A 22,755-nucleotide genomic window follows, 5' to 3' on the forward strand; every position below is an offset into this window, starting at 1 on the left:
GAGGGTTGGTTTGCGACAGTGGTTGTGGGTGTCAGCCAGGAAAGCGCGGGTGACGGGGGCAGGGAGGTTGGCTCACTGTACCTGCTGTCTTCTGAACGCGGGCTGAGCAGCCAAGAATCCCACAGCGATGGAATGCTAGCATCGCCCGAGCTCTATTTTCCAACGTTTTGGTGCTTTTTCCTTACGGACGCAACGCACCGACGAGCCGGGGATACCGCAAAACAGGGACTTTGCCTTGGGCGTTGGGGCTGGCGTGGGGGGGGGGGGGGTGTTACCTTTCTTCCCATCGTCCCTACTCTACTCCTCATGTCAGGATGCTCACAGAGAGGATTACCCTGGCGACCGAGTGGAAGAAAATGAGCAGGTTTGGGCTCTGGACTCATGGGGTCGAGTTATGTTGTAGCCCAGTCGTGTGTGTTTCCCCTTAAAAGACAAATCAATCTCTGCAGGAAGAAGGGACTCTATTCCTCTTACTTCCCCAGGCCGCTGGTCCCGCTGCAGATCTGAGTCTAAGATCTTATTTTGGCTCGGCAACACACCCGTTGCTAAAGAAGCTGGGCAGGGGAAGGGCCTCGGATGCAACAATTGAGACAAGCATGAAAGTTTATTGGGCGCGGCTGCCGCTTTGATTTAAATTTGCTCAGGTTGAAAGCCCCGCAGACCTCTTCAGTGCTTTGTGGACGCCTTATTTACTCCCGCACCCGTTTGGAAATAGAGAGGGGGAAGGGCACCCTTGCAGCTTTCGTAGTAATACGGCTGCGGTTGGATGGTTTTTGGAAAGTGCATCAGTATTTACTGCTTTGGAAAGGCTCTAAACGACCAGGTCCAGGTTGGGGACATCTTGCTGTACCCCTTCAACTTTTATCTTCCATTTTTATCGACTCCAGAGCCTCAGAGATTTCCTATGGGACTTTGGGACATCAGGAGAAAGACGACTTGATAACTTATTCTTGGGCTTCCAGAAGGAAACCCTTTTGAAGGGAGGGGAGCTACTTACTCCTTCCCACCTTATCGGGGGTAGGGTTTGTGGCGGGAGGGCGGGGCAGAGTCTTTGAAGGGGTAGTGCCTTTCAGTACAACTTTCTCCCGAGGACCTGTTGGCCGCATGGTTTTGGTATCTTTCCACCCCCCCTGCCCAGCATCTCGCCATGAAGAAGGAATCTAAAGTTGGAGGAAATGATCTCCGAACCTGGCATTGAGCGCCCACCTTCATAGCCATTCTCATTTCCAATCAATAGTTCCCCCGCAATGAGTACCTTAAATAACCAGCACCCTGGATCGTGGGAATAAAGGCCACTGAAGACCGAGATGACTCTGTTTTGAGAGCCGATTGGAGTGATCAAACAGCTGCTTTTTAAAGGGACAAAAAAAGGGGACTATGGAGGACTTTACCACTAGGACCTATGGCACCAGTGGCCTGGATAACAGACCTCTGTTCGGAGAAACTTCGGCAAGGGTGAGCCCCGGATTTAGTTTTTCGTGTGTTTGTATGCTTTAGCTGTCTGTCCTGACATCCTCTCTGCGGCCTGACTCAGTGCCAGTCGGTATGTGGGGCTGGAAGGAGTTTCCTCGCCTGGGAGTTCCCCAAAGCAATGAAATCCCAGGGTTAACTCTTTTTCCCTTGTGTGTGGCCGGACGGCTGCGGGCTTCCAAACAGGCTGTCCTATCATTATTCTGGAGGGTTTCATTTCTTCTTCAGTCTGTAAAATAGAACCACTTTGAGGAAAAGGTTGGCCAAGATCTTTGAAGATAGGGGTGTAGTGGAGGGGGGGGAGGAGTAGAGAAAGTTCTCTGTTCTCACCTGCACTGGAGTGGAGAGCAAGTTCATTTAGGGGGGCTGGGCAGATATTTTTTCACTTCCTCCTCTACAGCGGAGAATGGGAGGTATGGGGTGACGGGGGGAGGGGAGGAGGTGTAGGGAGTGAGGTGTCTTTTCTTTCCGGAAAGTACATCAAGAGTTTCTAAGCCCAGCTCTTCACCAGGTGCACTTTACATCCGGTTGGGGGAGGGGGAATGAAAGTCCACAAAGAGATTTGTTGTTTGTTTTTGGTTCCTCTTTCCGTAGAATTAACTTGGAGGGTACTTTTGGTGGCCTTAGATCTGCTAAAGTACCTTCACTTGTCTAAGCCACCCCCTCCTCCAGAGTACTTGGTAATGGGAGTACAAAGTACAATGGTACTTTGAGATGAAGTAGTTAGTAAAGGAATATTTTCTTAATCTGAGGGTCAACATTGTGGGAATAAGATGAAAGAATTTTGGGGTGACTCAGTTGAGGGAGGGATTAGAGAAGAAGGTCCCAGAAATAATGTATTGTAGTGAAAAGAGTACCTGCCTTGGAATCAAACCTCAGTTACTGCCCCACTTTCCTAGGCATGTGTGTTGTTGGGTGTCTTGGGGAGGCAGTTCCTTCACCTGTGAGATGGCTATGTTGAGGTTTGGGGTTTAAGGGGTTTAGGGGTGCTCGGGACCCCAAAACATCAACACTCACCCCATCAGCTATAATAGTTATATCACTTGATGGTGTTAATTGCAAAGCAATTGCTTTATCAAATATAAATAAATAAATGGGCACAAGGGCAGATTGTGTGTGTATGTATGTGTGTGTGTACGCACGCATTAATTTGATAGAATGGTCCAACAACTTGAGGGAGAGAGCTTCTTGTTGCTACCCTCAGTACTGAACTGCTGAGTAATGATGGGCAAGTTAACTGGCCTGCTTCCTTTCTATTTCTGTTTATCTATAAAGGGGGCATTGATAATCCTTGCCACTAGCAATTGGTTCTAAGGTGCTTTGAGATCTTGCAGAAGGTAGGTGCTGTAGACAGTTTATCACTAGTAAGTTATCTGTTTTGCCTAAGTGCTCCACTAGCTTTGGGCTTTCAAGATACTACTGCACCATGATAGAAAAGATCTAGTCTTCTGACCTACTTTTAGCCTTTTGTTTTATGCTTCAATCACAAAATATATGTGGGACCATAGAGAGCTATCAGAGGCAGAACACTTTGGAAAATATTCAGTTTTCCCTTCCCCTGCACCCCCTCCCATCCCCCACGTTAGATGGCTTGGAAATGATCTTGGTGATTTAGGGTTAAACTTCTGGGGAAATAGATTACATTCCTAAATGCAAATCAGTCAGTGAGCATTTATTAAGTACCTATTGTGTGCCAAGGTATTGTGCTAAGAACTGAGGGTATGAAGAAAGGTAAAAAAAAAATCACTGCTCTCAAAGGAGCTCCCGGTCTAATGGGGGGGAGGGGCTCCGGCAATATGCAAACAATTGTGTACAAACAAGCTATATACAAGATAAACTGAATAATCAGTAGGGGGAAGGCACTAGCACTAAGGAGGATCAGAAAAGGCTCCTTGGAGAAAGTGGGATTATAGCTGGGATAGCCAGGAGATGGAGATCAGGAGGGAGAGCATTTCAAACTTTCATGTTCAGTTAGTGAAAATACCTGGAGGTGGGAGATGGAATTTTTTTTCTGTTCAGATTAAAAAAAATTTTTTTATGTATTTTTACTTTTTTGGAATTTTTTATATCAGGTTTTTAAAAAAAATGTTGCCATTAATATGGCCTATTTTCATAGTTTTCCTAATATTGAATAAATCCTAAATTCCTGGTATAGATATAATGTAGTTGTAGTACATAAGAGTTTCAAGATGTTATATCTTTTTTGCTTATATTTTATTTAATAGGAGATGGAATTTCTTGTTCAAGGTACAGCAAGGAGGCCAGTATTGATGGATTATAGAGTATGGGAGGGAGGGTAAGAAGCCTGGAAAGGGTAAGAGTTGGGGGGGTGGCAATCAGGTTAAGAAGGCCTTTCAACAAGGAACTTTGATCCTGGAGCTGGTTGGGCTCCCCTGGAGTTTATTATATGGGGGTGCTTGTGGTGACATGGTCAGATACTTGATTTAAGATCACTTTGACAGCTAAATGGAGGATGAGCCTGAGTGGGGAAAAAGTTGTGGACATATTGGATGGAGTGTGTGTGAGAGAGTGAGTGTCAAGCATGACACCTAGGTTGTGAGCCTGGGTGCCTGGAAGTTTGGTGGTGTCTAGACAGTGACAGAAAAGTTCAGAAGGGAATAGAGTTTGGAGGAGAGGTGTTGAGTTCACTTTTGGACATGTATTTAAGATGCCCATAGGACTTTTAGTTCATGGTGTCCAGTAGGCAACTGGAGATATAAATCTGGACCTTAGGGAAGAAGTTAAGAGCTGGATAAGTAGAAAACTGAGAATTATCAGCATGGAGATGATTGAACCGATGGCAGTTGATGAGGTCATTAAGTAAAATAGTAGAGAGGGAGAAGAGAAGAGGGCCTGGGACAGAATCTCAGGGGACACCCATGGTTAGTGGGTATGACTTGGATGGAGATCTCAGCAAAGGAGCCTTAGAGGTTGCTCTCAGGCAGATAGGAGGACAACCGAGAGAGAGTAATGTCATGGAAACCTAGAGAAAGGAGAACATTAAGGAGAAGTGGATGATTGAAGAGGCTGCAGAGAGGCAAAGGAGAATGAGGCTTGAGAAAGGGCCATTTGATTTTGTATTTAGGACATCTTTTGTAACTTTGAAGAGAATGGTTTCAGTTGAATGATGTCAGGGGATGGGAAGTTGAGGCTTAAGACAATGAGAGGAAAGGAAGTTGAGGCAGCTAATGGAGACAGCCTTTCTCTAGGTATTTAGTAGCAAAATGGAGGAGAGTTATGGGATGATAACTAATGAGGATGGGAGGTCAAATTAGGTTTTTTGGAGAATGGGGGAGGTAAGAGCATATTGTAAGTAGCAGGGAAACAGTCAGTAGATAAGGAGAAATAGAAGATAAGTGAGAGTGGGAATGAGAAGGGCCATCTGCTGGAGGAGATGAGATGAGATGGAATGGTATGGGATCCCTCAAGTGGCAAGAGGTTCGTTTGCCTTGTCGATGAAAAGGGCCGCTTTTCCACGGGAGACAGGAGTGAAGGAGGAGATATTGGGAAAAGTGATGTGAGATGAGGAGGGGGAGGGAGAGGTGCTTTGTAGAATGACCTGAAGTTTTCAGTGAAGTAGGGGGCAAAGTTCTCTCTGAGAGGGTTTGGGGAAGGGGAACCATCAGAAGTTTAAGGAATGATGAAAAGGTTTTGGAAGAGCTCCTGTCATAAGTGGGATAGTGACTTGGGGAGGTGTAAATATATTGCCTTGCCAAGGTGAGGGCGCATTTGAAATCACATAACATAAATTTGTAGTGGTTTTGTGATTTTCCCCAGTTTCATTCAACAGCAGGTGGGAGCTAATCATTGAAGAACGAGTTCAAGGTAGGTTATCAACATCCCTAGGGGTCTGGCCATAGGTGGAGTCCTTGCAGGGCCTTAAGCCCCTCAGGTGAGAGGTCAAAGTGGAGTTTCTCCCCTTCCAGAAGGGCAGGAGACCTGATGGAATACCACCTCGTTTCTTACCCCAAAGCCTAGAAATTGGTGTGAAATAAAATGGGGTTTCTCTACTTCCCAAGGAAGGCAGAAAACATCTTTAGGTAATGAAACTACACAGAAAACTCTGTCTTCTATGCCTTCATTTTTCTGTCTAGAATGGTAAAACAAATAAAACGATCGCTCTCTTGGCACTTAGCCTACATTTCTGGGGAGGGAGGATGGGTATAGAGCTATAAACCTGTGAAATTATTCAGGTAGGGATCTTCTGGTGTGGAACTTTTCTCCCACTGGGATTTGCAACTCTTCTGTAGCTTAAAGTCTTGAAAGAGTTGCCTAGGGCATGAGAGGTTCGGTTTGCCCAGGGACTCACTACCAAGTGTTGTCAGAGGCAGACAGAGACTCTCTCCATTATGCCAGAATGTACCTTTTAAAATCCATCCCAGTACTTGATTCTTCTGCCCCTCGCTCCTTTCTCTGCTTCCATCTCCGTGCTGGGGACAGGAGTGGCAGTGAGATGGGCCACCAATTTTCTTGCCCTTGGAATTAGATCCTAAGGGACATTAGAAGCCATTTAGTCCAGCTCCTTCATTTACAAATACATGGAGATCCAGAGAAGTATGATTATTTGCCCAAGATTAAGTATCAGAGGCAAGATCTGAATTTGGTTCTTCTAACTCCAAGACAGTGCTCTTTCCATCCCATTAGGACTTCAGTGCTGTTTATGATACCTTCTAAAACTTGCGGTTCAGTTGCTTTGGAAAAAGGGAAGGCAAATCCTTTAAAGCACTGGTATCAAATTAAGATAGAAACCGAGACCCTTAAAGCTTACAAAAGGAACCCTGCTGGCTGCATGTTGACTTAGGAAACAACATATTAGCAGTGTCTATGTTCTATTGTATTTTTTATTAATTTTGTTAAATATTTCCCATTGACATTTAAATCTGATAGAGGCCACACTTGGGAGTATTACAGTCTGAATGTGGCCCCTATGTTGTGTGTTTAAGGCCACTGCCTTAAGTAAAAAAGCCACAAGTTGCCTTATCAACTGTGTGATTTGAATTGAGAAAATGGCAAATGGCAAACCCTTCAAAGTTGGCCATGGTTTCCAAACTTTTCATCCATAGGCCTAAGAAAACATTTTTCTGGTGGTCAGAGATAATTCGTGGGGTGGGGGATGAGGTGGGAAGATAGGCTTGCAAATTTTTGCTTATCACAGCTACTAGAAGGGCCAGAAAAAGAGATAAATAACAATACAAGATGACATGTGCATTGGAGTTGATAGGAGGGAGTGATCATTGAACACCTAGAGTGCAGTTATGATGGATGGGAAGGCCTCCAGAGAATCTGGCCTTTCTGTGGTCCTGTACTACCTACTTCACTTTTTCCAGCCTCGTTTCCAATGCCAGGAAATCATACACATTTGTCACTTTTCAGGCTGTCTGATTTTGGATAGCCATCTCTAAGGGGAGAACTCAGAGGAGGAAGTGCAGGTGGTATACACAAACAGAAACCCATTTTCTGGGCAACTTTGGCTGTATTTACACTGAAGGCTCACAGAAAGAAGACTATTGGTAGAGAAGCGTTGGAACCTCTTGGTCATCATTGTAAGTAGCTTCCCCAGCAGCCCTTCTATGAAGTAGGGAGGTAGTCAGTCAATAACTATTTATTATGCACCAGGCACTTTTGCTCAGTGCTGGGGATAAAAAGGCAAAAATTACGCTTTGCTTTGAAAGAACTCTTATTCTAATGGAAGGGACCACAAATAAACAATTAGGTACAAGGAAGATACAGGGTGAACTGGAGGTAGTGTCTAGGTAGGCTACAAAGGGGCTCTTTCTCCCTTGGGAAGCTCTTTTAAAAAATTAAGTTTTATTAATGTCTTTTGCTTTTCAGCAGAGCAACTTCCACATACTACCCTTACATCCCATGAACCTTGCCTTGTAACAAAAACCAAACAACACGAGGATCCCATCTGACATCTAGGCTCCATTCTCCAGCCCTCTGCTTGCCGCCTCCAGAAAAGAAGGATCACTTTTTCTCATGTGTTCTGCAGGGTCATGACTTCACACAACATTTTGCTTCATTTTAGTATTTTTTTTTCATTTCATGATTATAGTCATTTTATATCTTGTTTCCTGGTTCTGCTTCCTTTGATCCACATAAACATGTAACATGTCTTCTTAGGTTTCTCTGAATTTCTCATGTTTATTGTTTTTGTAGTGCAATGATATTTCTGTACATTCATAAGACATAACTTATCTAGCCATTTCCAAAATGGACCCCCATGTAACTTCTTTCTTTTTTGTAACAACAAGAAAAATAAATGCTTGGAGCTATTTGTTTAGCTGTTAACAATCAAGCTCATCAACCAACCAAATTCTTTTGAAGGAATATTTTTATTTTATTTTTTTTTACCTTCGGGCTACCCAAAATTTATTTAATTGATTACGAAATGCCCAAGCCCCCTTTATCCATAACATTTAGAACATGCTCCCTGCTGTTATTTTTAATGGGAACATAGGGTGTGGTGCCACCTGCTTTTTATTTGCAAAAATGTTTTATGGAAGCTCCTGTTTGAAAGTATTGGTGTCTTAGATCTCTCCCTCTTTCCTACTAAACAATCCGCCCCCCATCCCCAATATAGAGTCAAGGACAACAAATCAACACATACTGTATGTGTCATTGTGAACCTTTTACCCACCCCTTCTGGGAGGTGGGAGGCATCCTTCCGCAGTCTTCTGAAGCCATGATTGGTCTCTGAGTTGATTATAGCTCAGAAGTCTTTAAATATTTTCCTTTACTTTTTTTTTACCTTTTTTGGAGGGCAATTTGGGTTAAGTAATTTGCCCAAAGTCACACGGCTAGTTTTTTTTGTGTGTGTGTTCACGTCCCCCTGACTCCGGGGCCGGCACTCTACTCACTGCGCCACCTAGCTGTCCCTTTCCTTTACATTTTTGTGGTCATCATGTAAATTCTTCTCCTGAGCCTGCTTAGTTTGTTCTGTATCAGTTTATACCATTTCTCCCAAGTACCTGGAATTATTATTTGTTATTTCTTACATTGTAACAATCCATTGCATTCATACACCAATTTGTTAAACTAAACCACATTCATTTTGTTTCCAGTTCTTTGCTACTAAGAAAAGTTCTTCCCCCAATATTTTTTCATATGAACCCTTCTATTTTTGACCTCCTTCCTCATCAGTTTATTAGTGAAAGTAGTAGTTGTTTAGTTGTTTTCAGTTGTATCTAATGCTTCATGACCCCATTTGGGATTTCCTTAGCAGAGATACTAGAATGATTTGCCAATTTCCTTTTCCAACTCATTTTGTGGATGAGGAAACTGAGGCAAATGCGGTTAAGTGACTTGCCCAGGGTCACACAGCTCGTGAGTGTCTGAGGCCAAATTTGAACTCATACAGATGAGTCTTTCTGACTAAGGAAGCTCAGTGTTCTATGCACTGAGCCATCTTTCTGCCCAGAGGAGATGGTACAATCTATTGAAAAGAACAGTGGAAATGGAGTTGGAAAACTGGATTTGAGTGAGTCCTGGGTCTACTATTTACTAGCTATGTGCCTTCTGTCTTACTCTTTTTTTTTGCCTTTTTGGAGAGGGAAGGTAGGGCAATTGGGGTTCAATTATTTGCCCAAGGTCACACAGCTAGTTTTTGTGTTAAATGTCTGAGGCCGGATTTGAACTCAGGTCCTCCAGACTCCAGGGCTGGTGCTCTATTCACTAGCTACATTACTCCTTAATCAATCTGAGTCTCACTTTCCCCAAATATAAAATGGTCATAATACTTGTACTACATCTCTGGGTGACTAAACTGAAACATAAAATGCTTTATATGGGCAAAACCATTGTTCTAATGTTATGTGGAACATATTTATGTTAGATAACTTAAGACTGAAAACATCCATAATTTCTGTTTCCTGATTAGAATCATTAGACAAAATAAAGCTCCTTTACTCATACTCATGTCTTAATAGCTAGCATTTGTGTGGTGCTTTAAGGTTTGCAATTATTTTTTAATATATATTGTCTTATCTGATACAACAACTCTGGGAGGTGGGTGCTATTATTCCCATTTTACAGGTGGGGAAATTGAGGCAGAGTTTAAATGACTCCTCTAGGCTCATATAGCTAGTAAGTATTCAAGACTGGATCTGAACATTTGGTTTTTCTGATTCCAGGCCCAGCATTCTTATTGTTCATAGTGCCACCTATTGTTTTTAGATGTAATATTCCTATTTTAGCAAACAACAGAAACTTTCTAAGAATAACCAAAATATCTGAGGCTTTGCAAGCCATTCTTACTGACCTTTCTATCCCTAAATGTGACCCCTGAGATGTCTCTTCTTGTACTTATAAACCTACCTCTTCCCTAGAGTGCCTTTTTTCTTCTTCAGAAAAATGAGACAAAAAAGACTTAGAAGTATTTCAGATTGTATAATGAAAGATGGAAAGATCCCTTCAGTCTCTAGGAAGTGACTGAGATTTTTCACATCTCAATCCTTTATCTTCCTACCTCTGATCTAGTGAATCTTGACTTGTAGAACAACACACAATCCAGTTGTTTCTCTGACTAGATGTTGGGTGTGTTGACCTAGTAATAGGGAAAACCATAAGACGGGGCCTCAATGGGGGAGCAGTTAATGAATTTACCATAGAGAGTCTGCGGGGGAAGAGGATAGCAATCAGTGAATGAGCCAGTATTGGAGAGTCATGTTTTCCACCGTTTGGAGTGTCTTGGGAATCCCTTGTCCAGGGTCTTCCCTGAAGAAAGGAAGTTGTCATTTCTTTCTTTTTTTTGGAGGGGGGAAGGCAGGGCAATTGGGGTGAAGTGACTTGCCCAAGGTCACATAGCTAGTAAGTGTTAAGTGTCTGTGGCCATATTTGAACTCATTTCCTCCTGACTCTAGGGCCCGTGCTGTATTCACTGCGCCACCTAACTATCCCTGAGGTTGTCATTTCTTTCTGTTGAAAGGAGGAAAAAGCATTTTGGGAATTGATCCTGACCTCCTCTCCCTTCCTCTTTTCATAGGTACTGTGGTGAGTGACATAGATTTTTTTTTTTGGTGGCCCATTGCCTAGTTCTCTCCCATTAATTCTCATTTGCACCATTTGGCAAATGATAGTGTACAAATAACAGTGCTATAATTAATGCTTAGGGTGTGTGTGTGTGTGTGTGTGTGTGTGTATGTATCTCATGGTTTACTTGATGACACAGCTGTATTTAAGATACTCTGCCTTTGGCAGGCCTTTCTCCTGCCTGCTTATAGAGACAGAACACTGTTCTTGGCAGGCCATTGTCTTCCCAGCTTCTCTTCAAACTAGACTTTCACCCAGGGCCTTTCCATGTAAATGATATTCTTGGTGCTGCACAGAAGAGTGAGTTCCTTTTATGGAAATCAGGCCCTAGTGGGTATGGCCATTTTCCCATTTATATAGTCCAGTTATATCCTGTGCTTGTCCTAAGCAGAAGAATAATACAGTGTGCCTTTGTCATTGACTGCCTGTGTGACCTTGAGAAAGCTGTTTAATCTTTCTGGGCCTTAGTTACCTTATCATTAAATTGAGACCTGTCTAGAGGATCTCTAAGGTTCTTTTTGGCTTCAAAATTCTATGATAAATATATGTTTTGTTTTGTCTTTTCCCTGTCCCATTGTGGTGTTCGGACACAAGTAGGATCTTCTCTGTTTTCTGACTTCCTCCCCCCTCTCCCTACCCCTCTTAATTTTCCTAATGGTCTTATTAAGCCTAACTGCAAGTATTCTAAACCAGGTTGGAGTAGGGCTGCCATGTTACTTTCCTACTTCCAGGGTTTCCCAACAGCATTAAGAAGGTATTTGCTAAATGCTAGATAGGTGGCTCGTTCTTTTGAACTTCCTTTTACATGTTTCAGAGGTGAAATGGTCATGAGACCTTTCCAATTCAAGCCTGGTATTTGAGACCCTACATAATTTGGCCCCAGCCTCTTTTCCCCTGTTTTAATTGCAGCTGCTTTTCCCTAATGGGACCCAACCACCCAGACTGGTCTACTCAAGGCACTAGAGTGCCCTCTCCTCTGTCACTGAACAGCTGAATCTGGACCAGCTGAAGTCCTTCTACTAGTAGGAAGCCTTATCCCATCACCCTAGGCCATGATCAGGTTTTCCTTTCCTGAAATCATGTAGTACTTAATGTCATTCCCATTCAAATGGTCCTTGTAACTTACACAGCTGTTCTGGAAGCTATTTATGTATGTTTGTATGTGTATGTGTGTGTGTGTGTGTGTGTGTGTGTGTGTGTGTGTGTGTGTGTGTGTGTGTGTGTGTGTGTATTTGCTCTCCAATAGGCTTGTAAGCTGTTTGATGGCAAGGACCATGCACAGTGTCTTACACATGGCAAGCATTCATAACTTTTTTTGGGGGGGTGAGGCAGTCGGGGTTAAGTGACTTGCCCAGGGCCACACAGTGTCTGAGGCTGAATTTGAACTCAGGTCCTCCTGACTCCAGGTCTGGTGCTCTATCAACTGATAGCTACCTCCGTAATTGTTTCTCGATCAAGTTTGTCATCCCTTGCTACTTGACTTGTAATTCAACTGTGCAACGTCATGCTTGTGGCTGTATAGACACACTTTCAGTTCCTAGTACCTAGTTTTTTCTGTTTACATCTTCAGAGCAGAGCATGGCACTTGGTATATGGTTAATACTTAAATAAATGCTTTTGAATTCATTTCCAGAACTGGATCTAAACAGTATGCATTAGGTGTTCCAGATCTTTATGTGGTATTCTAATGATTTCTAAAGATGAAACTGTGTGGATAGAAGTGCAAAACATTGCTGTCAGTGGACCCTCCGAGGCAGACCTGTAATCATCATGTCATGACTGAGGCTTTTTCTCAGGGCACTGGTGCATGGGCTTGCTTTCTTGCAGCAGACTTTGTGAGCCTACTTTCTCTCACCACTGCATCCAGTGGCTTCGGCCTTGCCTATGTCTTTCGTGGGGCTGGAATTTGGGGGCAGGTCACCACCTCCCCTGGCACAAGTGTGTCTGTCCTGGGCCTTGTTTCCACCAGGTTTGGGGAACTCATGCCATGCTTTTCACTGGGGATGCCAGGATTAAGGTGATACCATAGCACAGTGATCAAGGTGGGATCCCATAGCATCTGTGGTGAAATATAGAGTGCTGGGCCAGGAAAGACTTGAGTTCAAATTCACCCTCAGATACTTACTACTACTACACTACTCAGATACTACTACCTGTGAGACCCTGGACAAGTCACTTCATCTTCATCAAGTAGCCTAACTAAACAACTCAACTGTACATCCAGAATGCAGTAATGTCCACCTCCCAAGGTTGTTGTTCGTCAAAAATATTTGTAAAAGTGTTTGGCACAATGCCTAGCACATAGTAGGTGCTCTATAAATCCTTATTCTTTCCTTCCCACCCCCCCCCATGGCCTTCCTGCATACCAGGTGAGCTCCCTTCATCCCAAACAACTGAATTTGATGCAGTCACCAGAATTCCAAGTTACAGATTTGGATTTAGACTCAGTTACAGAGTGTTGAAAGGGGACCATAAAGGTCCATTTGCCTTTTGAACAAAAGCCACAGGTGATCTTATGGGAAGATGTATTATGTTACAGCAGGATCTCTTGGGAAGATGGTAGATTATTTTTGTACTCTGATATTAATTTCTATGTGTTGTGATATACTAGGGGACTGGATGAGACTTCCCAAGTGTACGCTCCAGCTTTTCCTGTGCTTTGGCTGAATGAAAATGTTCCATTCCAGTGATGCTAGCTCTAATCTAGGAGTTAGCCTTCCCCATCCCCTCCCTCTTCCTTTCCCCCAAATCAAGGCTTTAGTATAGAGTTGGGTAATGAGCAATCAATCAATGAACATTTATTAAGCACCTACTGTTTGCCAGATACTGCCAAGAACTGAGAATATAAAAATAGACAAAAGACAGTCCCTGTTCTTAAGAAGCTTATAATCTAAGAGACAACATGCAAACAAATATATATATGTATAATAAACTTATGCAGATTATATTAGTGTATTTGGTTTCCCATTGGAATGAAATGAGATAGTTGTGGGTATTAGCAAAAGGAGGTTTACTTAGCCATAGTATAAAAGATACATTCAACAAGGACTCTGCAACCACTTAGAATAGAGGACAGCCCTCTCTTTCCTCTGTCTGATTAGCTGTGGAAGGTATGGGGATGGAGTGGGCCTTCTTATGCTCTTAGGTCATCAGGAAGCCAGTTAGTATGACTAGAAGCCACCAAAGGAGATACAATTTATACAAAGTGCTAAGCATAGTGCCTAACATGTAGTAGGTGTACATAAATACTTATTCCTTCCTTTCCTACCAGGAAACTCCATCAAGGGAGGTAGCCGCTGGAGCCTTAGCCCAATCAAGGGCCAGTCAAACCTTGGTACTGTTTGGTCAGTTTTTAGTAAAAACAAGGACTAGCCTGATCAAATGGCATGGGAATAAGGGGCTAGGTGGCATAGTGAATAGAGCAACGGCCCTGGAGTCAGGAGGACCTGAGTTCAAATTTGACCTGAGACACTAGACATACTTACTAGCTGTGTGACCTTGGGCAAGTCACTTAACCCCAATTGCCTTGCCTTCTCCCCTCCAAAAAAAATGGCATGGGAATGGTTAGTAGTCCTGTCAAAAGCTGAAATCAAAATATCTCACACAATCCTCGACCCTTTGGGACAAACCTACCTTGGGTCTTGGGTTTAGTTTGGGAAGTATATAAGGCCAGGGGAAGCAAGGACTTACGGGTCCTCCCCATAGACTTCATCCTGGAAATCCTGAGGTGAGGGCATGTTAATCCTGGAGAAGACTTTGGGGAAACGTGATAGTTGGTCTCAGATATTCAAATGGCCAATTTAATGTGGAGGAAGGCTCATATGCCCCCCATTAGGCTCCATAGGGCAGAACCAGGAACAAAGGGGAAAAGTTGCTCAGAGGAGAATTTAGGCTTGGTGTCAGGAATGACTTCCTAAAATTAGGGCTATCCAAAAGTAAAATAATGTCCAAATAATATCTATATATATATCTATATATATATATATATCTCCAATAATATCCAAAAGTAACATGCCGTGAAAAGTGCTGGGTTTCTCTCCTTGGAGGTCTTCTAGAAGGCGATGGACGGTCACCACTTGTTTGTGTTAAAGCAAGGATTCTTTTTTCTTTTCATGTGTTGGTCGGGCTGGAAGGCTGCTAACATTCCTTCCTTTTACCATATTGAGAAATTGTCCAGTTGTCTTCCTCTTCCTAAATGGGAGCTGTTCGTGGGCTGTTGGCTAGCTGAATGATGTGGGGCCAGGGAGGCATGTGACGAAGGTAGAGAGGCCTGTGGCTGCAGGTGGTGACAGTCACCGTGGGCTGGAGGAGGCTTGAACTGCAACCCTGGCTTCCGAGTTCCAGTCCCAACTCAAATCTCATTCCTACAGGAAAGCTCTGCCCACCTCTCTTAGTCCTGTGCCTTCTCTCTCTTAGTTATTTCTCATTTATCTTTTATGTAACTCGTCTGCACATGTTTATTTGTGGTCGCCCCCATTAGATTGTGAGCTGCTTGTGGGCAGGGACTGTTCTTTTCATATCCTCAGCACAGCGTCTGGCACATAGTAGGCACTTAAATGTTGGTTGACTTCAGGGACAGTGAGGCCTTACACTTGCGGCTGCCTTAGGTGAACTGTCTTTTGTTTCTTTTTGTACCCTCAGCATTTAACACAGTGCCAACACATAGTAAGTACTTATGTTTGTCGACTGATTGACTTCAGGGACAGTGTTTTACCTTTGGTTCCCTTATATGACCGCTTCATCTTGTCTGGAGGTGTTGGTGTTTTTCAAGGACTCTGATTTTTCCAAAGAGACTTTGTACTTGAAAAGGAGACAGGAAAGGGATAGCCGAAGAGACGAAGCAGTGCTGGCCCTGGTAATCTTGCAACTCTGCTACTTGAACAGATTCCCAGATAGGTAATTCTAAGAGAAAATTCAGACTGTATGTACATGTTGATGTCTTTATCCCAAATGTGACATTTCTATCGGGAGAGGGGATATTTATAGACTCCAAAAATTTCTGCAGCTTCATACACATAGATTTTAAAATGTAAATCTTTTGGTGATGCTTAATTTATACAGACTCATCTTTTCCACTTGCCCCTCTCAATATGTACATGCATTCTAAATCTCTTAGAAGGTTATTTTTTTTAGGTGGGGGGGGAGGGATTGGTACATAACAGACTTAAACAAAAACCCCAGATAACAAGGTAGGAAATAATTAAGTGTATTTAAATTGCCTTTCTAGCCACAGTTGACTGTGGGTTCTCAGAAGTTATGCCAATGGACTATAAGCCCAGGAGACTCTGGTATCAAGCTAGAATGGCTTCAGGCATGGGCCAGCTACAGACTAAGCATGTTTCAGTCATCTGAGGATCAGCCCCAGCTAAGTTTGGACTGGTGGTTCTCAGAAACTTATTAGAAACCAGATGATTTTTTTGGTAAAATGTGATGGTAGGAAAAAAGAGAAAGCATTCTAAGGTATGGAAGAGTTGCAGTCTGCATCAACAGAGGGGCTGCTCAGAGATGAAATCACACTTTTTTTTTTTCCTGGGGGGTGGATGGGGGCAGGGGCAGGAATAGGAATTGTGATTTCATAGGCGTAGGAAACCCCAGTGAGGAAACACCCTCTACCAAAGCAGACAGAGCTTTCTTAGAGTCTTACAGTCGCCTAAGGGAACTGAGAGGGTAAATATTAAGATCTAACATGTATATGTATAGCACTTCAAAGTTTGCAAAGTGCTTTGAATACATTATTTTACTCTCAAAACAATCCTGTGATGGTAGGTGTTATCTTTATCCCCATTTTACAGATGAGGAAACTGAAGCTGAGAAAGGCAAGGTGACTTGCCCAAGTTCACAGAGCAAGATTCACACTTTGGTGTTGCTGACTCTAGATCACCTATCTGCCTGCAAATGAAGTGTGTGGGCCAGCGTCACACAGCCAGTATGTGTCATTGGTGGGACTTGAATCTGGTCCTTTCTCCCTCCAAGGCCATCTCTCTATCCACTAATCCATACCACTTCTATGACATCACAGGCCTTTTACTGTAAGAAAGAAACACTTTAAATACTTCCCTCAGTTTGGTATGTTGTTCAATGCAGTAAGCATTTATTAAGTGCCTACTATATGCCAGAGACTGTGCTAAGCACTGGGGGATACATAGAGGCAAAAGACAGTCCTTGCCCTCAAGGAGATCCCAATGTAATGGGGGAGACAACCGCTGCCCTCGGGAGAATAACTTTTTTTTTTGTCTTTTTGGAAGGGGGAAGGCAGGGCAGTTGGTTAAGTGACTAGGTCACACAGCTAGTACCTGTTAAGTATCTGAGATTGGATTTGAACTCAGGTCCTGACTCCAGCCTGGTGCTCTATTCACTTTGTCACCTGGCTGCCCCTAGAATAACCTTTAACAGTGAGTCTTGTTACTGAGGGAACAGGTCCCTCAAGGCTTGGTGGAGGCTGACTTGAACACGTGAGGGCTCCAACCCTTAGTTCTACTATCTCTCCTCCCCCCCAATGTGACTCAACTCATTGCTGGAGAAACCTAGGTCTCAGGAAACATAAAAAAACTTTGCATTTAAATTATTAGCTTCTAAAAGATAGGGATTTAATCTATGTAACTTGTTTTTCAGAGACAGTATGACATAGACATGAGGAGCTGGGTTCAAATCCTGCTTCTGAAAAATATTGGATGTGTGACCCTGATGTCACTTGATCTCCCAGTACCCCAGGCAATACTGTTAAGACTACAAATTGCTGAAAATGGGCCAGTCTGCATTGGAAGAGGAAGTTTCTTACTCTTATGGATACTCATGAAATCATGGGTCCAGGCAAGAAAAAAATTCCTCCACTTTCATAAAAGCCCTCCTCCCATCCCTTTTTATTGCCAAAGCTTCAATCAAGTTTCCAAAGTGTTTCTGTGTTGCACATTTGTGATTGGTCTTTCTGCAGAGCCTGGGAGGGAAGAGAGGTAGGTAGGAATGGACTTTGGTTTCCTGGAGAGTTGAAGTACCTGCTTTTCCCACAATTTTGAATGCACAAATGGAACCACAGCATTTTCTCTCTGCACAATGAGTCATCCTTTTGTTCTTCCTTATCCCTGTAGAACTTGAAGGATCCTGCTTCCTCTTTCTTTATTCTAATCAATCCTCATTTCTGATAAGAGGCATCGAGAAGATAAAGCCCAGAATGAGAGTTCTTGTCTTTTGGTTTCTCTTTCTTCCTCCCAACCTTAGCATGTTTCCCTTAGTGGAAGGGGATTTCTTTAGCGGATGGACTCTCGCCTGGGCTGCATTTCTACTGCAAAAGGAAGCTTTCTACTTAGCTCTTGGCTCCTCCCTGAGACTGCTGAGTTGTAGCATTGAAGGGGGGTTTCCTCATCTGGGATTGTTGCAGTCACTCATAAAACTAGCAATTATCTCTCCTGAAACAGATGTTTGAAGTCCAGAGATTTTGTAGCTGCCCCTAGTTGTGGACAGACCAATTGAGCTCCAAGTCACCAGGTCCCTCCCTCCCTAATACTGCTGGTATTGCTTTAAGAGCAGCAGAACCTAAAAAATCCATGTCACTTGGCCAGAAGCTGGCTGGGGGCAGCCACTTGTCAGACTATGGGGCTGAGCTGGCCTGCGTGCTACTAGGATCTAGGTACATAATGCAGCAGTGCTCTGGACAGGGCTCTGATAGGCTCTGGTTCTTCTGGGAAGCTTGCAGTGCCTAGAGTTTCAGCTTCTGGATTATTTGCCTGCAGGAAAAATCTAAAATCTAATTGTGAAAGGAAAACTGAGGAAAATCCTACCAGATACAACCATTCTCTAGACTGTGTTTCAGGGTAAAGTTGGAGATTACATCCTCAGTCCTTCCCCTAAACTTGTGTTGGGGAACCTGTGGCCTTGAGCCCACATGTGACCTTCTAGGTCCTTGGGTCCAAGTTTTACAGAATAAACCCTTTTCTTAAGGGAATTTGTTCTGTGAAGTTTGGATTCAGTCAAAGTCCCACACTTGAGGACCTAGAGGGCCACATGTGGCCTTGGGGCCTCGGGTTCACCACCCCTCTCCTAAACCCTCCTTTCTCCAAATATTAAATAGTCCAGTGAAAATTATCTTGCCTGTTCACAGGATTCTAGATTGCTAGCAAGAAGGAATCTTGGAGGGGCAGCCAGGTGGCTCAGTGAGTACGAGCACCAGCTCCAGTATCGGGATGACCTGGGGATCAAATCCAGGCTCAGATACTTACCACCACACCCAGAAATAACTGGCCTTGTAACCTTCAGCAAGTTACTTAACCCCGATTGCTTAAAAAAAAAAAAAGGAATCTTGGGGGCCATCTGGTTCAACACCCATTTTACAGATGAGGAAACTGAGACCCAGAGAGTTTAAGTGGCTTGCCCAAGAGTACACAGGTAGCGAGCCACATGGCCAAGATTAAAATCCAAATCCTCTGACCCTGACCTTTCTGTTTGTTAATGAAATCATGCATTTTAGAAGTTCTGGGAAAAGTTAGGACTGGGGGATCTAGCCTTGGATCAGTGACTGTTGTCTTGGAGATTTTTGTCTGGCCCTTCTGTTACATTTTTTTTCTCTCCTTTAGAAAAAGTTTTGATGCATTTTTAATGTGGGTCATTCTCATATATACCCAGTCTTCCCTCCCTAACAAAGAAGAAAAAAAAAGTTAAGAAAAAACAGCCCATATGTGGCTTTAAAAGCAGTGTTCCACATCCATGCTCCCCCACTCTGCAAAGGAAGGAGCATTCCTGCTGTGTCAGAGACTAGCACTGAAGTGAGGGAATTCCAGGGCTATGGGTTCTGTCTTCCATTGCTGCTAAATGTTTCACTTGATCTTCTGCCCAACATACATCTGGCATGGTGTACCCTGTTGATTAAATGAGATCATACATGGGAGAAAGAAATTTTGGAAAATGGGTTATTCCATCTCACTCTTGGCATAGCTCTCCTTGGAGCTCTAAGGGCCAGTGTCATGAGTTAGTTCTGTGTTCTGGAGGCAAGATGACTTCAGGGAACCCAAGGGCAGGAGGCTATTTAGAATTCCGTTCCTCAGGGTGGCTAGGTGGTGCAGTGAGTAGAGTGCCGGCCCTGAAGTCAGGAAGACCTGGGTTCAAGTCTGGCCTTAGACACTTAACACTTAGTAGCCATATGACCTTGGGCAAGTCACTTAACCCCAATTGCCCTCCAAAAAACAAACCAAAAAAAACCTGCACTAGACTTTTGGGGCGGCCAGGTGGCACAATGAGTAAGAGCGCTGGCCGCGGAGTTGGGAGACCTGGGATCGGTTCTGGCCTCAGAACCGTGTAACCTTGGGCAAGTTACTTCACCCCAATTGCTTTAAAAAAAAAAAAGAATTCCATTCCTGGATGTGGTTTTCAGGTCCTTTGGAATGCTCTGCTGAACCTGTACAATTAGATTTCTGGCACTCTTTCAAGCTACATTCTAGAGCCAGAAGCTGGAACTCAGCAAACATGTAGCAAACTCCTGCTTAGGACCCATGGAAGGAAAGCTCTCTGAAATGGCTGCACAAGCCTACCTAAAGACAGGGAGAGATTAGATGGCAGATTCAAAATTTTGGAACTAGAAGAGCCAGACTGCCTCCTTGGAAAGATGAGGGAAGCAAGGCAAGGTCTCATCTAACTAGCACCAGAACTGATGTCCAATCAAGGGGTCTTCCCACCACATCTGGTTCCCCCTAAGTTAAGGCTCTTACATTATCCTGGGGCTCTTTGGTGTAGTGGAAGATGCACATTTTCATTAAGAAGCTCTGAGTCTAAGCCTGCAGCTTCTACAATGTGGAGCAGTCAAGTGGATAAACCTTTGAGTTGGCATTTTTCTTATCTGTAAAATGGGGGTAATAATGCTTGTACCATGGACTTCCCAGAATGGTGGAATGAAGTACTTTGTCAATATTCTAGCATATAAATAGGAGTAAAGATTGCTGTAGTACCATTGCTGTTAATATGTTTAGGCTCTGGAACCTATGGGTTGAATGTTTGATTCTGTGTGGGCTGACACGGAGTATACATAGGGGACTTTGATGTCCTTGACTCAGTTTCTTGCAGGTGGGGATCCAAACAGACTGATCAACTTTCATTGCCCTTGGGAGTAAAACTGCATTATAGGATTTCCAGAAGGGAGAGTAAGTACTAAAGCAGGTCAGGACTCTGGCCCTTTTCCCATGTGATGCAATGGGAAGGGAGAGGGCCCTGGTTCAAGTCACTTTACTTTTCAGGGCCTCAGTTTCCTCACATGTAAAAGGAAGGGATTCAGGATAGATGTCCTCTGAGTTCCGTTTGATGCTGTGGTCCTTATCTTTGTGTGAAGGTTTGATATATGGGAGGAAGGGGGCTTAACTTTGGGCAATAAGAAAAGAATAGTTTAACATGAAGGTATTTGTAGACCTGCATGTCACCATAGAGGGGGAGGAGGGAGGAAAGGGAGGAGGAGAAAATTTGAAACTTAGAAGCTTGTGGAACTGAGTGTTGTAAACTAAAAGCAAATAAACAAACAAATAAATAATTAAATAAAACTTAAAAAAAAAGAAAAATACATTTTTGGAGGACTAGACTATGCTTTTAGAGAAGATTAGCAGGATTTAATATGATATGATGGAAGGTACATTGGATTTGGAGTTAGGATTCAAATCCAGATCCTCTTACTTTGCTGTTTTCTACTTGTGCAATCCTGGTTAATATCTCCTGGACTCAGTTTCCTCATCTATAAAATGAGGAGTTTGAGGATCCAGAGAAGTTAAATATTTGCCCCAGATAACAGGGAGTAAAAAGCAGAAATTAAATCCCAGGTGTTAGAACTCCAAATCTTTTCTACTATAACAGAGAAGCACTTAGATTGTTTTGTATTTAAATTAAAGCCACATTAAGTTAAAATACTATTTATTTCCACACATGGACCTTCATTTGTATGCTAGAATATTGACAAACTCCTCATCTATAAAATGAGGAGTTTTTTTTTTTCCCTTTTTGGAGGGCAATTGGGGTTAAGTGACTTGCCCAAGGTCACATGGCTAGTGTGTCAAGTGTCTGAGAGGCTGTATTTGAACTCAGGTCCTCCTGACTCCAGGGCTCGTGTGCTATTCACTGCACCACCTAGCTACCCCAAACTAAATGATTCCTAAGTTGGAGGGGACCTTGACTCTAAATCGATGATTTATTGAAGAAAAGAACACCCTTGTCAACCTTTTCAGGGAAGGTGGGGGGGGGCAGGGTTCCAGGGGAAGAGGAAGGTAAGAACCTAACAAATGAAGGTCCATGTGTGGAAATAAATAGTATTTTAACTTAATGTGGCTTTAATTTAAATACAAAACAATCTAAGTGCTTCTCTGTTATAGTAGAAAAGATTTGGAGTTCTAACACCTGGGATTTAATTTCTGCTTTTTACTCCCTGTTATCTGGGGCAAATATTTAACTTCTCTGGATCTAATTTTTTTATCTGTAAAATAATAGTTGAAATGGACACATACACATATGAACCCACAATACATATATGCACATACAGATGCATATATGTACATGCACATATGTACACACATACACATATCTATATCATTTTATCCTCACTACCCCATTAAGTTCTATTATTATTTCTATTTTACAGATGAGGAAACAGAAGCTCTGAGGTTAAGTGATTTGACCAGGGACATACTTAGCTAATACTGGACCCTGAGTCTTCCATATTCCAAGACCAGGATTGTATTCACAGAGCCCTTAACACTCTGATGATAATGACTTTAAAAAGAACATAAACATTTTGTCCAATAAGTATTTAAAATCTTAGTAGGGAAAATCCAGTATTAAATGGTGTGTCCTTGCTTCTTCCAAACACCATCTGTAATCCTAGGTTCTTTCTCCCTCCTCTAGTTCAGAGCACTAGACAAGAGATGGGATGGGATGTTCCTATTTGTGTCCTTATCCGAATGTATATCACTTTATAATCTGTATAGTGTTTTACAACATTCATTTTCTTCTCCCAATACCCCTGGGAAGTAGGTGCTAATAGTCTGCTCAGTTTACAAGAGAGAACTGAAGGTGAGAGTGAAATGACTTGCCCAGAATCATACAACTATACCTACCCGAAGAACTTGAACTCGGGTCTTTCTGATTTCAGGTCCAGCACTAAATTACCATTGCCATCAAGCTGTAAGACCTCAAGCAATTTAGATTATTTCTCTAGGTTGGCTTCCTTATCTGTCAAATGAACTGTCTGGATTAAAAGATTTCTTAAGGTCTTGTCTAAAAAAATGCTCTACTACC

At 42.9% G+C, this 22,755-nt stretch overlaps 1 protein-coding gene across 1 annotated transcript in view; it reads left to right on the top strand.

Annotated features, from left to right (window-relative positions):
- LOC138175862 (transmembrane protein 243) overlaps positions 1 to 22,755 on the top strand; it is a 27,627-nt gene continuing 4,872 nt past the window's right edge. The window contains exon 1 of the mRNA XM_069106468.1: positions 1 to 1,455. Within this exon, the coding sequence (XP_068962569.1) occupies positions 1,378 to 1,455 (78 nt within the window). The 5' untranslated portion in view covers positions 1 to 1,377. The remainder of the gene's footprint in view (positions 1,456 to 22,755) is intronic.

The sequence above is a fragment of the Petaurus breviceps genome, unplaced genomic scaffold, assembly GCF_028583685.1.
Source record: "Petaurus breviceps papuanus isolate PSGF00001 unplaced genomic scaffold, PetGlider_PUasm1.0 79, whole genome shotgun sequence".
NCBI lineage: Eukaryota > Metazoa > Chordata > Mammalia > Diprotodontia > Petauridae > Petaurus > Petaurus breviceps.